Genomic DNA, 16,217 nt, shown 5'->3' with positions numbered 1-16,217 from the left:
AAAATGTGGAAGATATTTTAATGATTTGCAGGTAGAGGTCAATCGTAAGGCAAATGAGTTTGCAGGAAGCATACTTAACTTTTAAATGTATTATTTTATTTGCATGTTCTGAGCTAAAATGGCATATTAAATGTTTTATTTCGAGTTTAAGTGGTTGGAAAACTGCATTCAGTAAAGTGAAACAGCAGAGATAACCAGTAACTCAAACAGTAGCAATGCCAATGTCATGGGTTCGATTCTCAAGGAAAGCAGAAATGTGTGCCTTGAATGAAATGTAAGTTGCTTCGGATAAAAACGTGCTAAATGCATGAATGTATGGTAAATAACATATATTCTGCAAGGAATTGTAGAAGGAAGTCTCTTGCCTGTTCGTGAGGATGCTGTTGCTGCCGCTCTCCCAGTCGGCTGCAGGTGTGGAGCGCAGCAGCTTGACTTTGCTGGTGTCCAGCGGTACGAGCAGGTAGACCATCAGGCTGGCGTAGTGAATGGCCTGGCTGAACACTGTGCTCTCCTCGTTCTTCACCAGCTCCTGCTGCTTCTCTTTGCTGAGACTGGGCCAAGCACGTAACTGCTCTGCTGCGAGGTCCATAGCGGTTCGTTCTGACTCACTGGATGCTGTGGACAGTGTACTCTGTTCCTGATGAAGAAAGATGGTCAGATGAAGAGATGAGAAACAGGGTTAAATGATATCCCTTTTCTACTGAAGTTGTGCCAGGGTCAATGCTAGCTAAGTTCTGTGTCGATCTCTATCAAAACCAGCCGCGTTTTGTCTAACTTGACAATCAGCTTGTAACACTCCAAAGAGAAAGGAAAACTTGAAATCGCATCATATGACCCCTTTAAATACTTAAATCTTAATTGTTTTCACAATTGTTTTTGATGTTCTTAAAACCTATTTTAAGTAAACCTACAAATTATAATTCATAAATATCCCTGAAGTTATGGTTGATTGCTCTTCGGCTGGATATCAACACACTCATTAACGTAAACTACGCCAGAGCGCGTACACACCTCATGCACCGGATGCTGTGTGCGCGCGTCCAAAGACAGTTGGACATAGTGGTGTATTAGAGGTAAAAAATTATAGAAATACTGTTCGGTTTCTGGCACAAACCGATCGTTTCGTGTCTTAGGACATCAATGTGTCGTCACGAGCCGCAGGGTTTAATTTGGATTTGTCTGTGCATGTTTTTTTTACTCTCATAGATTTTGTTACCATTGCCATGCATTATACGACTGATAGACTGCAACGGTTGGACTTAAAAATCATCAAATGTGTTCTACTGAAGAAACAAAGTCACCTACATCTTGGATGCCCTGGGGGTAAGCAGATAAACATCACATTTTCATTTTTGGGTGAACTATCCCTTTAAAAAGCTAACCTTGTCTTGTCATGAAAGGTGAAATTATCTGAGATTTTAAGACAAAATTTAAATTTAAAATATATATTTAAAAATAAAATTTAAAATAAAATTTAGTTCAGAAATTAAAAACAGAATATGTGTATTCATATCATTGCATTAAATTAATTGCATTTAAAAAAATTTAAATAAATCATATTTCATAAATTTAGGGATTAGTCAAACAAAAAAGTCGATTTCAAGACTTTACCTTGATCTTGGCGGTGAGGAGTTGTTTTTCCTCAGGGGCGGTGAGGTAAAGCGCTCTGATCTGGTTTTGCACCTCAGAGTAGAAGGTGGCCTCCCAGAACTGCTGATTGGTCCAGATGGGATGGTCTTGTATGCAGGTGTAGGCGAACTGGTCCACGCCAGCTGCCAGTTTCTGTAAGCAAGATGATGGATCAGCGGGCAACACAATGTGAACTCTGGCAGCCTGCTAAGATAAACACAGTGCCTGCTACTGTCTATATAACAGGTCAAATCAGCCGAGCTGGGGTCCTCACAGCTCATGAAACCAACTGGGCTGTACGGCCCGTGTAAAGGAGACCATTAAAAAAGCGTGGTGAAAACAGGAAAGTAACACACTGCTGCCAATGGTTTTAGGAGCAATCTGTCATTTTTAGTGGTCATAATGTTCTCAACACATACAGTATGCCTCATACAGAGAGATTGCAAAGCAAGACTTTGAAAACATGACCCTAGTGTTTTTCTGTGCTTTCCGACGCAAACCAGATCACCTGTGGGCTGCTTACTGACTCTAAAGGACATCTGCTAAAGCTATGAAGGCTGTATTTATTGTATTTGCACATACGGATGTAGAACTTAGTGGATTGCACACCATGCATGACGTTTTTCTCACCTTCCATTGGTCTGTACAGCTCACACCTCAGATTAAATTACCATCCTAATGTCTTCTTCTCAAAACCTCTGAACATACGTTATGACAAACTGTCTTTGCTACTTAGTTTCCTTACAGTTAACCAAACCACAATCATAAGTGAAACGGCAGATGGAAAGAGGGAAAGAGAAAAATCAGCAGCAATGGAAAGACGGAGGCAAACGTAATAAGCAAGAACAGATTCTGGCTGTGTCCCAATTAGCATACTTTACTAGGCACTAAAAGTATGTGCTTCACTGGTGATAAAAAGTACATACATTTGAGGATGTAGAAAGACAATACGCTAGTGTTGGGACATATTTAATTCCACAAACCTCTGTTGTACACTGTGTTTGATGTAGGGGTGTGCGATATTGACAAAAAATATCTCGATATAAACAAGCAATATGGTGTCTAAAACGTAAGTCTCTTAATTAACTTATTGTTTATTGAATTCAATGTCACATTTGTAATCATGGTATTTTTTTGAGAAAAACGGCACTCTTCGTGTGAAATTGAGTAACTATATTAAGTGGTATAAATATATACATTTTCTGCCATCATGTCTTGAATTTGTGATCATTCTAAATGCATTTTATTAGACTGAATCATGCAGTGAAAGAAAACACTAAATGCACACACGCACTAGTCTAGACTTCACGTAATGTATGCGTGCGCTCTGTACAGAATGGTTTTTGCAAAATACTCGATAATGTCAAATCGCACATCGTTAAAACAACAATTACGATATTATTGCAGACGATATATATCGCACACCCCTAGTTTGATGCAATTCTTTTAACATTTTTCCTGCATTAAAAACTGCTGGGGCTGATTTGGTCTCACTGCTATTTGCTATTAATAAACAATGTCGTAAGAGAACCATCAAACTCCTCTACTATATCACAACAAGTTGTAGGTAATGATATATGAACAAGAATGCATGGATGCATTTGAAATAGTACACCATCTAAACTTACAGAATTTACATTACATGAAGTGAGGTGTACTAAATGCAAACTTGTTGCATCCCTGTCCAGTATTATGTCATTCAGGCCACCTCAAATCACAAACGTTCGTTGAAAAAAAAAAAAGAGACTTCTTGATGCTTCTTCACTGCAAATCACTGCTATTCTGAACCCTTGAAATAAAGATGGTTCAGGAAGATGGTAGCTGCTTTGTTTATTGTGGTCGTGTATCAGCTCCAACCAGTGCATACTATTTACAACAGACAGCATGCAAACTGGGTCACAACCTCTGAAAGCGAATGGCTTCAAGATCACATCAGCAGAGGCAATTGGAAAGCCCCTTTTGCTGTTTCAATAAATCCAAACCCAATCATGTATAAAATCCCTTTATATCTGAAGGCTGTTTCACTTTGACATATATGCATTTTCCCACTCTTTCACTGGGAAAGTAACAACAAAGACATTAATGTCAAGGTTTGTTTGGACAGTTGATCTTTCCCTATGTAGTCTGGAATGTCTAATATGTATTTCAACACCAGGAGACCCTATAACACCGACTTATCCACGTCAAGCTGTGCTGATAAATCCAGCTCATCCATAATTCTAGCAGATATAGCTAAAGATGGCCAGGTTGAAGTTTTGAGAACTTGCAGATATTCTGAGGCTGTCTAGACCCCATTTCCTCAATGCTTACATACAGATGGAGCTGAGTGAAAAAGTGGCAAGAAATGCAGCAGGAGAATCAGTGCAGTTGTTATTGTAGGATGCGGACCAGGAACAAACTGCCAGAGTAGTATTATTTGTCTTCAACATGGTTGTGACTGGCAGCAGATGGAGGTGGATGTGTGCAGATTTGCCGGTTCTCCAACAGCAGATGTGAGGGGGTCAGTTTGACCTCTTCCAACTGTACAGCCTTGACAACAGAGCACATGTCAAGATGTTGCATTCCAGGGGGGAATCTATTTGATCAGACTTAATGAAAGTGTTTAATGGCGGGCAGGAGATGTGGAGTTAAAACTGATGCCCTTTAATGAGTAGAAGACATTTTGATTGTCTTTCTTCTAAATAATAGAGGTCTCAACTGTTGGATGTCAGTAGGTGTTTTTGCTCATGTCACACCAAATCACCAACCTTCTTCTAAAAAGAGACTTTTTGATTCTTTTTCACTGCATATTGCTTCCATTCTGAACCCTTGAGATAAAGATGGTTTAAGAACATGGTGGCTGGTTTGTTTTTGGTCCAAGATGGCCTATCAGCTCCAGCCACCTTGACCAAGAAGGTCAACCAGGTTGACCTTGGCCGCTTCTGGCAGTGTTTTTTTTTGTTGAATTTCCCAATAGGGATAAAAAGCAAATGCTTAATTTGTGTCAGAAAAAAAAAAGATCTCACTGTGATCCATGAACAGCACAGGGTAATGATTTACCAACATTATGGAACAAATCCCTGCTTACTTAATCCTAAGAGACATTCCATTTGCAAGTCTATGTGAGCTAAAAGACATCTAGGATTAAACAGCGCATTTACAATTATGATTTATGTCAAACAAGAAAAGCAACAAAGAACATCAGGGCAAAATGTTAAATGGTTGAACAAACAGAGCCGTCTGGCCCATCGGTATGCAGGACATGCTGTAATCATGTCCCACAATGCAAAGTAAACAGGAGAAGGTCAAGCTATGGTCAGCGAGAGCCATGGCAGGGTTATGCTAGCTCGTGAATTGACAAGAAATTAATGTAACGCCTCGACGACAACAAACACCCCAAAACCATTTCTGCTGAACTGTGGCTGAAACCCTTGCCTGCTGCAGACAGTGCCAGAGACATTCGTGGTACATTCAAACCACAATTGTATGCACAAATGACATTCATTTATTATTTTAAGACAGATAACTGATACTTTACATAACAAATACAGACATGACATTATTTACTGACAAACACAATGGAAAATATCTCCCTTTCCCATAATACAGTCACGTGGATCTATGCAGCATGTGACAGTCAGTGCAAGTGGTACGATGGTCAAAACTGGACCATTCCTATTATCATATTAATATGGCATATTAAGTTATATTTAAATGTATGTATTTCAATTGCATATCAAATTTTCATTCATTTGGATAACAAGGTTTTAAGGTGAGACACGTTTTTCATGCATCTGTCGGTTTTGAGATTTTGGTCTTTTTGGCTTTACATAAAGTATTTTTCAGGCTAGTGGAAAGAAAACATTCAAAATACACTTTTAAGTGTTTCTTTTATAGGACTTTTTAGATTTGTGTCTGTAGATTTCAATTACAATACATACCTTTAAAGGACGTTTTCTCAAAATGGGATTTTTCTCCCACACTAAGCTAAAAATCTTTTAAGGTGAGACACGTTTTTCATGCATCTGTCGGTTTTGAGATTTTGGGCTTTTTGGCTTTACATAAAGTATTTTTCAGGCTAGTGGAAAGAAAACATTCAAAATACACTGTTAAGTGTTTCTTTTATAGGACTTTTTAGATTTGTGTCTGTAGATTTCAATTACAATACATACCTTTAAAGGCCGTTTTCTCAAAATGGGATTTTTCTCCCACACTAAGCTAAAAATCTTGACTTCAGCAGCACTTACACACACCAAACTTTACAAACTTTGCCGGGTTTTTTTTACATTTTATTTATGTTTTTTTATGGCTGTTCATATCCAAGATCCTCTCTGTAAACACATTTGACTCTAACATGTCAACAAAATGAAAAAAATAAATAACTTGGCTTCATCCAATGTTCAGATTTTTGTTCTTTGTATGCAAGTTAGTGCATATTTAATTAGACAACTCCTCATTTGCAGAAAACTTGTACTCATACCAATCTCGTACATTTTAACTAAGTGAATTTCGCAAATTTTACAGCATATTTGAATCATATTCCATTTTTAACAAATTGCATTTTTCACAATTAACAGATTTATGCTGAGATAGGAGTAATTTTATTTTACGGTATCTCACAATATAGGTAATTTTGCTTTAAATAAGGTCTTTATGATACCAACATTTTTTGATACTATAGAAATTTTATAGCTAATTCTTGTCAAGTAAACAGCAGCGATTAAATTCCAATTAATAGGACAAAAAAATACAGAAGAACAAATAAATCAGAAATGCTACATACACTGTATAAAATAATCAAACTATAAGTTTTCATGACCACGTAGCACAGCATTGTGAGTGTGAGAAGAGCAATTTTAAACACTCCCATCAACATCTCAAGACAGACTACACCAGTACAGGATGATGTACACTCATAAACATGCTACAGGTGCACACTCAGAACAAAATAAGCTCCTGGAAGATCTACAACCTTCCCAGTCGTCACAGCAGACATAACTTTACAGTGCAGCAACAATGACACCTGACGATCTCGGTTGAGAGTGGGGTAATGTTTTGAGATTGACTATTCACTCAAATACAAACAGACGGCTCACCGAAAGAGAGCTTGTTGAGTATGTTCCCATGTCCCATGGCATGCAGACCTTGACTACAGAACAGCATAGCCCTCTGGGAAAGACGACAATGTGCTGGAGGAATGTCACAATGAGCCAGCTAACCAAGTGAAAGTGCAAAGAACAACTCTCATATTCTCACAAATACAAGAATATACATACATCATAACAAAACGTCTGAAAAATCCATCCACTCCATCCATCCATAAAATTTTATATATTCCTAAATTCCAGTTTATTTTTTCCCAAATTCTGCATTTGATGTTTTAATTAAATTGTAATCAGTCTAATCAGTTAAATTCATAAAACTTTAACAATTTTATTCAAATATGTACAACAACGGGGCCTTATGAAATGTTTTAATTTTTGCAGAAATTCTGTTTTCTCTCACATTTTTTCTGGATTATTGATTCAATATAATAATAATAATATAAATACTAATTCTCAGGCTAACTTAGACTTGTTATAGCACTTGCATATCACTGCTCTTTTGTTGATTTTGATTGCTTTTATTGTCCTCATTTGTAAGTCGCTTTGGATAAAAGCGTCTGCTAAATGACTAAATGTAAATATATATAATTATTAGTGGTAATAATTAGTAAAAGACATAAAACACCAGCATTTTTATTAATCTTTTAAAATGTAAATCAAATGAAAATTGAATAATCCCTTTTTGCAAACAAAGTGCTGCATGACAGGTTTGCTGCTAAAATTAAATTCTTAAAAAATTAAGTTTTAAAAGTTGTATTATTATTATTGTTATTACTAATATATTAGTAATATATTTTTCACAATTTCTTTAAGTTCAAGTTAAACCAAACTTTTATTTTGAAAGGTTGTCATGAAACCCTAACCCTTTAAATTTCTATGTGTATATAATATAACTCAAATGAAATGGTAAAAATTCTTAGGCCGTGTGCCCACCAAAGGCTTTCAAATGTTTTCAGTGGGAGCACTACGTTTTTTAAGACGGCAGGAGTGTGACAATGCGCTGAAAGTTTATTTCATGCTGAGTGCTACGCGCTCAGGGTGTTTTTTCTCGGTGGTGAAAGTTGAAGAATGTTCAAATTTGGGGTAAAACCCAGCGCTCATCACTGTCACATTTCAACCAGCCGTCCAATCACAGTGAAGGAAGGGCGGGACAAATACCACACCGACCAACCGCCACATCCTGCTTGTACAGCAGCAACAGACGACAACAACAAGCACAACAACGGAACAAAATCATTTAAAACAAGGGCCAGAGCAAGTACTTTACATTGCTTTTTCAGCAGAGCACCAGGCATTCTCAGCTGGCTAAAAACACTTCAGTGGACACATGGCCTTGGGGCAGCTCTGGAGATGAAGTTTGGTTTCATGTCCTCATATAGTGAGATGGCAGATGCTGAAAACACAGTAAGCAATACATGTGCATGAGTAAGTGTGTAGCAGCCAGCTGTGCCAATCATTGACAGAGACACGCACGCAGAACATGCAGACTTCATATTTTGATTTATTTTTGCTCTTTAATATTCACAGACCACATCACGATTTGATTACGTTTACAGCTCAACTTTTGATTTGTTCATCCAAAATTGACCAAATTCCTTGACATTCCGCATTATTCTGTAAATTCTATTTTTATGACTGGATTTATTGTATGCAAATGCAGTGTCAAGTGTCGAGCAACAGGAAGTTTTGACAGTTGAATTAATTGGACTACTGTGGCATTTTACAGGGTCCCGACCCACATTGAAATCTCACTGACCTAAAATCCTGCCCCAAATTGATGTTATTAAACATAAAATATGTTTGGAATGACTGTGATTGTGTCACGTCGCAAACAAATTATTTTATGTTTAAAAGCTGTTTATACAATGAGCCTAAAATGCATAACAAAAGCCAGACTCTGACCTAATTTTTTCCATATCTAGTATCCCCTGCTATAACACTTGTAAAGAGTCTTTATATGCCATCTTTAACTGTTCAATGAGCAGGAAGGCTTTATTTGAGTGATGATCTGTGAATGACAGCCCAGTATGTCAACGACCTTGCTTACTAAAATCAATTAACTGCCCTGAGGCTCAGCATTTCCCAGAAGAAAGAGAATGAATCAGAGCTCAAAGGCTAAATGAGATGCGTGCCGATCACTTGCGAGAAACCTTTCGACCTGCTACGGCAAACCTGACCGTGTGTGAGAGCGCGTGATTTCTCACAAGGAAAGCAATGACGTATTGGGTGTCAAGTTGTTTTTCGTCCTACAAATCTCCATTTGAGGTGACTTTGAGGTATCCGTGGCATAAAATCATTCTCAAGCCAAGAAACAATGAGCTAAGAGTTATTCAGGTTACGTAAAGCACTCATTTACAATGCTGAAAAAGGTTTAGGTTGTAAATCAAGGCAAAGAGGTAGTTGTAAACGGAGCGGATCTTTGTGGGAATTGTTTTGTTGACTTTGTGGTCGAGTCTTTGAGTCCCTTTGGTCCCGAGGTAAAAAAAAAAAAGGTGTTTGCTAAGACAAGCATTGCAGTTACTCATACTTAGGGTTGGGGATTCAAACAAACCCTTATCCCAGATGCATAACTCATTGATCATTCAAACTCAGCCATTTGTGCTATGAATGATACCTTGAATCATGCAACTTGTGTTCTTATTGAGAGATCACACTTGCGCTTCAAGAACGCAAATGCAACACTGAGCTCTAGTTTGTCTGCGGTAATGTCCATACTTCAGTTGGGTCATCCTTAAGTAGAGTGGCGGGAAGCCTTTATCTCCTGCCAAGCCTGCACTGAGAACCTCAATAACATGCAGTGTGGTTTAGTACAAGGCTACTGGGAGTGAAGGGGAGGGCATGTGGAGCTCAGACTCACGGAAAAATGCATGAGGGTTTAATTGTTGTGTGACACAGAGATCATCTAAGGATAGCCAGAACACAGATTAGAGCCACTGCACAGCATTTTAGTGCATCTTGCTGGGGTTAGAATTGATTTCAGGTAATACGTAAAATATATTTGTTGAGTTGACCTTAATAATTTAGCCTTTGGTTTGTGGGAAATCAGTGGCATGAGTCCTTCTGGAGTCATTTATCTCTCTTGTTGAGCGTGCTGTTTATCTCCGTCGTGAGGGCTTCACAAATCTGACTGTCAGCTCTTTTTAGTGTAATGCTTTAATCAGGATTGGCTCTTACATAAAAATGGCAAATGTGAAACAGGAAAATGGAAAAACAGGAAATTCAAGGTTTGAAGAAATAGCTTTCAGATGTATTAATGAAAGACTTGAATCGTTTGCCTCAATCAGAGCATGTGAGCGACATAAATACACCGTACTTGTGATTTAAAATATTGGGAGTAGGTTTTTACAAGAAAATACTATTCCAGTCTTTTTACTTAAAAATTTCACGTTACTTGTTGCTTCTTTGTAAGGATTTGTGAAATTTGCTAGCAATTTCTGAGTGGAAACTGTTTCAAGTAAATACTACAACTATTTTTTTATGTAAAATAAATGTATTATTATATTAATCTTTGTAAATATTTTTTTTTTCCTGGTGTGAAATATTACAACAGTGTACAATTTTGCTTAATATTTATTAGTAACAACAACAACAATAATAATAATAATTATTTTTATTATTACTGTTATTGTTGTTGTTATTATTATTATTATCATTATTGATATATAATCACAACATTTGGCCAAATTGTACAGCCCTACAAATAATAAAAGCAAACCTGGACCTTAAAAAAATTTAACATTTGCGACCACAATTTCTAAAAAAAAAAAAGAAAAAAAAAAGAAAAATGCAATTAGATTTTTCACCCAAATCATGTAGCCCTATCCACTATGCAGCCATATGCTGTAATACCCTAGCAAGTGCATAGCAAGTGCTTGCAGCTCCTGGGCAACTACCTGCAATGTCCTGACATCAAGATCTGAAGCTCTTTCTAACCTCTTCAAGGTATGAATTTCAAGTTCTTTTCAAGTACAGTCTTTCTGACAGTACTTTCTGATAAACTGCAAACCGTTATTTTTAGAGTGATAGTTTCCTGCAGGTCATTCCAAACCCAAAGGAATTTAAACCCATTCCTGGATGGAAGAAACAATCTTATCGTAAGATTTTGGGTTACGTTGACCATGAAAATGTATAATGTATAGTGTTACAGTTAGGTGTCTTAGGCTTAGACAAGTGCTATTGTCCCACAAACGAACATGAGGGTCACCAACGAGATATTTGATTACATCACATGTCTTCTGTGCATAGTGTGAGGCACAGCAGACGGATCACAGAGCAGCCCACAATTAAAAAGCAACACAGTCAGTTGTGTCTGTCTCTATGACAACTATAATGTGGGTACGTGATGGACTGGTGTTTAAAGCCAGACGCTCTCCAAATCCTGCAACCCGTACTTCCCCCTTTTCCCACTGTACCACAGCGAAACCGAACTAGGCTAGAGTGACTGTCATGCTTCTTAGTGGTTTTCTTCAGCGATGGGCTGAATGGAGTGGATCACAAAGCCTAAATGTACTCACAGCGAAGTTCTTTTTCCCTTCTTCACTTAGGAGTAAACGGAAGTTTTACTCAGGAATACCTGAGCAGTGATATACTTTTAGTGAACATCTTGATGCTACAATTTCTGACTGAAAATGAGGCTATTTTAAAGTGAATCCGACCACATAATTTTCAGTGGTATTGTAATTTTACAGATGTACTCTGAAAATAAATGTATTTTATTATTTTTCCTAAATACATTTTCTACAGTGAGATATTACATAGCAATATTTCTGATTTTGTTAAATTTTTTATTTGATTTAATATTAATAGTTATTATTATTATTAGTTGTACTATTATTATAGTCATATTGATATATAATCACAAAATATTTGGCCAAAATATGCAGCCTACACACAAGCAATGCCACGCTTCTAAGAGTGGCCTTTATATGAACATGTAAATATGTGCTGTGCGTTTTCCTCTCAATATCAAAATAAACGTTAAAAATGACTGTGGTGAGAAAACAGCAGTTAAGAAAGCATCTGATCGTAACGATGTGGATATGGATGAACCAGGTATGCAATTCTGCACTCCAGTCAAGTCATGTTCATTTACATCATTTATAGCACTTTACAGATAGATTGCTTTAAAGCAAGAAGCTTTACGAAATAAACATGAAAAACAGTGTCAGCGTCGCTTTCAATTGGAATTACAACTTCAATCCCTACTATAAAGCAGCTCTGCAGCATGCTCATGTTTTCCCTCGTGAAGGTCTGATCTCGACGGACTGAACAGAAGAAATGAACCAGAGAATATCTTGCATAATAGCCATGGATCAATGGTAGTTTGAAGGTGTTTTGGAAAGTTTGCACTGACAAGCTGTTTCAAACTCTCGTAATGAACTCCAAACAAACTTCGTTTTGGCTGGGTTAAAAATGACTGTGGTGAGAAAACAGCAGTTAAGAAAGCATCTGATCGTAACGATGTGGATATGGATGAACCAGGTATGCAATTCTGCACTCCAGTCAAGTCATGTTCATTTACTGTCTATAGCACTTTACAGATAGATTGCTTTAAAGCAAGAAGCTTTACAAAATAAACATGAAAAACAGTGTCAGCGTCGCTTTCAATTGGAATTACAACTTCAATCCCTACTATAAAGCAGCTCTGCAGCATGCTCATGTTTTCCCTCGTGAAGGTCTGATCTCGACGGACTGAACAGAAGAAATGAACCAGAGAATATCTTGCATAATAGCCATGGATCAATGGTAGTTTGAAGGTGTTTTGGAAAGTTTGCACTGACAAGCTGTTTCAAACTCTCGTAATGAACTCCAAACAAACTTCGTTTTGGCTGGATTACACAGTTCATTCTTGAAGTATATCGGGGCCTTGAGAGTTAAACTGAGCCGATGGAGACAGGTGGAAATTGTTCCCTTCTTCCAGGTTTAATGAACGCTGGTGCCAGTGTTGATGTGCTGTGATTAGGATCCAGTAACTTGAGCTGCCAGTATGCCTGCTGTCAGCCTGACCTCAACTCTTACTTACCCGGTAGAAGGCCGTTGTCAGGGGCAGCAAGGCGGCGGCTACAGTGTATTCCTCCGAGCTGGAGCAGTCCTGCGGGTAAACAGAGACAGGGAGATGTTAGACGATATCACTGAAGTATATAAACTGATGATAAAAAGAGCTTTGGCCAATTGTGCACAAAACATGACATCACTTGCTATTTTCCTATGTTATATAAGTGTCATTACCAAGGCATGACAATATGTCATAGTATTGGTTGCATGTCCAGGCATCGCATTTTTGTTTTAATGAATATGGATAAACATATTGTATATGGAAAAACAAAGAAGTCGTGCTTACTTTTGGCTTGGCTTCCAAGCACTTTATTTTTGGGTTGGCTTCCATTCAGCTGGTTTCCAATGCTTTGGAGCTGTTTTAATGCATATGCTTTTAATATTTTATATAATCATGCAAACTGGAAAAGCCAGTATTCGGGCTGTTCCAATTATCAATTTAGAAGAAATTTCATATTTTAAATTCTTAACTGACATGACACTGTCATATTTAAACCGGACAAAGCTATTAAATCAAAACTTGTTGCATAAAAAGATCAACTGGTGTGGGAGTGACATTATATTTTAATAGGATCTTGGAAATAGTCAAATCCAGATGCCTCAGCTTTTTAATGAAAAAATAGCTCTTGGTTTTATAGCTTTATGAAAAGTCCCTGATTCACGATTTGTAGTGTATGATGTGGCACTCTGTTAAACAAAATCTGTGTCTACAATAAAAGCACATTTATTTTTCAACGATTTGTCACTTTTATACGTTTTATATTGTCTTATATAAGCTGCTGGAAGCAACACCAGGATTATATTTCTATACAAAACCCAGTCACCATCTCTGTTCTCCATCCTGGCATAAACATCTGAATGTAAAGACAGAGGCAAATCTAAAACATCAGTTCCTGCACAGATCTCGCGTGCCTGACCCCCCATGGATGGTGCAGCATGCGCTATTTCTCTTTCAGTTCTTTCTCATGTTTGGAATGAATTGTGTCGTTTGCCAGAGGAGCTGGAACGTTCCATCATTCTAAGCTTCTGTACACAATCAAATCACTGGAAATGAACTCGGAGCAAAGTCTGTAATCATTTACCATAAAAGATCCCAATTATTCTGCGGGGAGACCTTGTCCTGCTCCGACTAGATTTTCCTGAAGACAATGTTAGTGGTGTTTGTCTGTGCAAAACTCATCATGATGCTAAGTGGTTGCTTATTTGTTGTTTACAGGTCGAAGATATTCTGGTCCCCAGATATGTCCCAGGATCACCCAGGTCTAAGGGATGTCTACCATGAATGAAATTCTTGAAAATAAAACCTCTCTAAGAAGTTCGGCATAATCTTTCACAATAATTTTTAAGAAAACAGCTTTACTGCTTTTATTAAAAACTTTGGTTTGCCAAAAAATAATGTTGCACAACACGCAGATAGAAAAAACACAGGAAAACAGGAAATGGTATCACAGAGAAGTCACTATATCTCTTAAAATAGCAGATAATATGTTAAATCACATCACTTGCTCACCAATGGATCCTCTGCAGTGAATGGGTGCCGTCAGAATGAGAGTCCAAACAGCTGATAAAAACATCACGATAATCCACAAGTAATCCACGATTCCAGTCCATCAATTATTATTTGGACTCTCATTCTGACGGCACCCATTCACTACAGAGGATCCACTGGTGAGCAAATCCATTCCAATGAAGAAACAAACATTTTAGATAGAGGTCGACCAATTTTTATACAGATACCGATAGCTAGCTTGGACCACACTGGCCGATACCGATTAATCAACCGATAGTTTTTAAAATGGATACTGAATGAAAACTAAAATAATGCATTACCATTAAAAGAAAACACACACACACACACACACACAGTACTGAACCATACTTTGCAAATGAACAAAAATATTAATATTAATTATTATATTGATCATTAAAAGTTATTTATAATTTATTAGCTAATGTTAACAAGAAGAAACTTTAAAATTTAAAAATGGATTTGTAATAGTAAATGTTGAAATAAACACATTAATCTTAATGTTACTAATGGTTAAGTTTTACCATTTGTGACCCTGGAGCACAAAACCAGTCATCAGTAGCACAGGTATATTTGTAGCAATAGCCAACAATACATAGTATGGGTCAAAATTATCGATTTTTCTTTTATGCCAAAAATCATTAGGATATTAAGTAAAGATCATGGTTCCATGATGATATTTTGTAAATTTCCTACCATAAATATATCAAAACTTAATTTTTGATTAGTAATATGCATTGCTAATAACTTCATTTGGACAGCTTTAAAGGTGATTTACTCAATATGTTGATTTTTTTGCACCCTCAGATCTTGGCCAAATATTGTCCTATCCTAACAAACCATACATCAATGGAAAGCTTATTTATTAAGCTTTATTTATTCATTATTTATTATTATTATTTTTTTTTAAAAAGACCCTTATGACTGGTTTTGTGGTCCAGGTTCACATTTCATTTCAACAGTCATACTAAAAGATGGCCATATTTAAAAATCTACACAAAGGCCATATCATTGAAATGACATACATTTGGATATTGTATGTAGTGGTCGACCGATATTGTTTTTTTTACAGCCAATGCCGATGCCGATATCTTGAAAAGCAGGGTGGCCGATGGCCGATATAATATAATATAATTGTATTTATTTTAATTAATATTTAAGAAATTTGAAATCATTTGAAAATGGATTAAAAAATAAATTTGTAAAATAAACATACTTATACTTTAGATTAAGTATTTTTCACAAATAAATAAATATTTAATAAAAATATCATTAAAAATTAAGTAAACTGTAACCAACAGAGCACTCAGTATTCTGGGAAGTTTGTGTGCATTGGGAATCATATTTTTTCAAATAAAGCCAAGGTAACACTCATTTTACATACAGCACACAGTGAAAATGACATGAATATGACAGTGGGCAAATGCATAATTTGAAATCACATTTAATGTTTAAAGCATTCAATTTGCACGGACCGAAAGTCATGCAGAGAACACGCGATTATGCAGGTCACATGCACACTTGACTTCACAAGATCTCACAACTGGATTCGACTAAGTTTGCAAGGTTTGTGAAATTAAATTTTCATTAGCCATTCAAAGATTTGTTTAAATGATGTAAATGCGTATTTGCTGAATGCTGACGGCAAACGATAAAGTATTATAATGTTTGCCTTTCTATTACTAATAATATAAAAGCAATCGTTATAATACTTTTTGTATACATTTTAATTCCTTTGTTTACACCTCTATCGGATTATTAGACAGGCTTCTATCCGTATTACGACGACGGCGAACAAAAGGGAGAATGTGAGCACTATGTGCTCAGGCGCTGCCGCTCTCAGCGCCGTCAAAATAAAAGTCCCGCCTCGAACGCATCAGCCAAACAGAAAAACTTATCGGCCAATGCCGATATTTGAAAAA

The 16,217-nt window shown here is 36.8% G+C and overlaps 1 protein-coding gene across 1 annotated transcript in view; it reads right to left on the bottom strand.

Annotated features, from left to right (window-relative positions):
* The window catches only part of LOC107704662 (myotubularin-related protein 13-like), a gene marked incomplete at both ends in the record, with an annotated part of 49,217 nt that overhangs the window by 12,617 nt on the left and 20,383 nt on the right, over positions 1-16,217 (bottom strand). The window contains 3 exons of the mRNA XM_016507651.1: positions 366-637; positions 1,612-1,782; positions 12,736-12,804. Of these exons, the coding sequence (XP_016363137.1) occupies positions 366-637; positions 1,612-1,782; positions 12,736-12,804 (512 nt within the window). The remainder of the gene's footprint in view (positions 1-365; positions 638-1,611; positions 1,783-12,735; positions 12,805-16,217) is intronic.

This window comes from Sinocyclocheilus anshuiensis, unplaced genomic scaffold (genome assembly GCF_001515605.1).
Source record: "Sinocyclocheilus anshuiensis isolate Anshui unplaced genomic scaffold, SAMN03320099.WGS_v1.1 scaffold3535, whole genome shotgun sequence".
Classification (NCBI taxonomy): domain Eukaryota; kingdom Metazoa; phylum Chordata; class Actinopteri; order Cypriniformes; family Cyprinidae; genus Sinocyclocheilus; species Sinocyclocheilus anshuiensis.
This window is presented reverse-complemented; position numbering and strand designations above follow the sequence as displayed.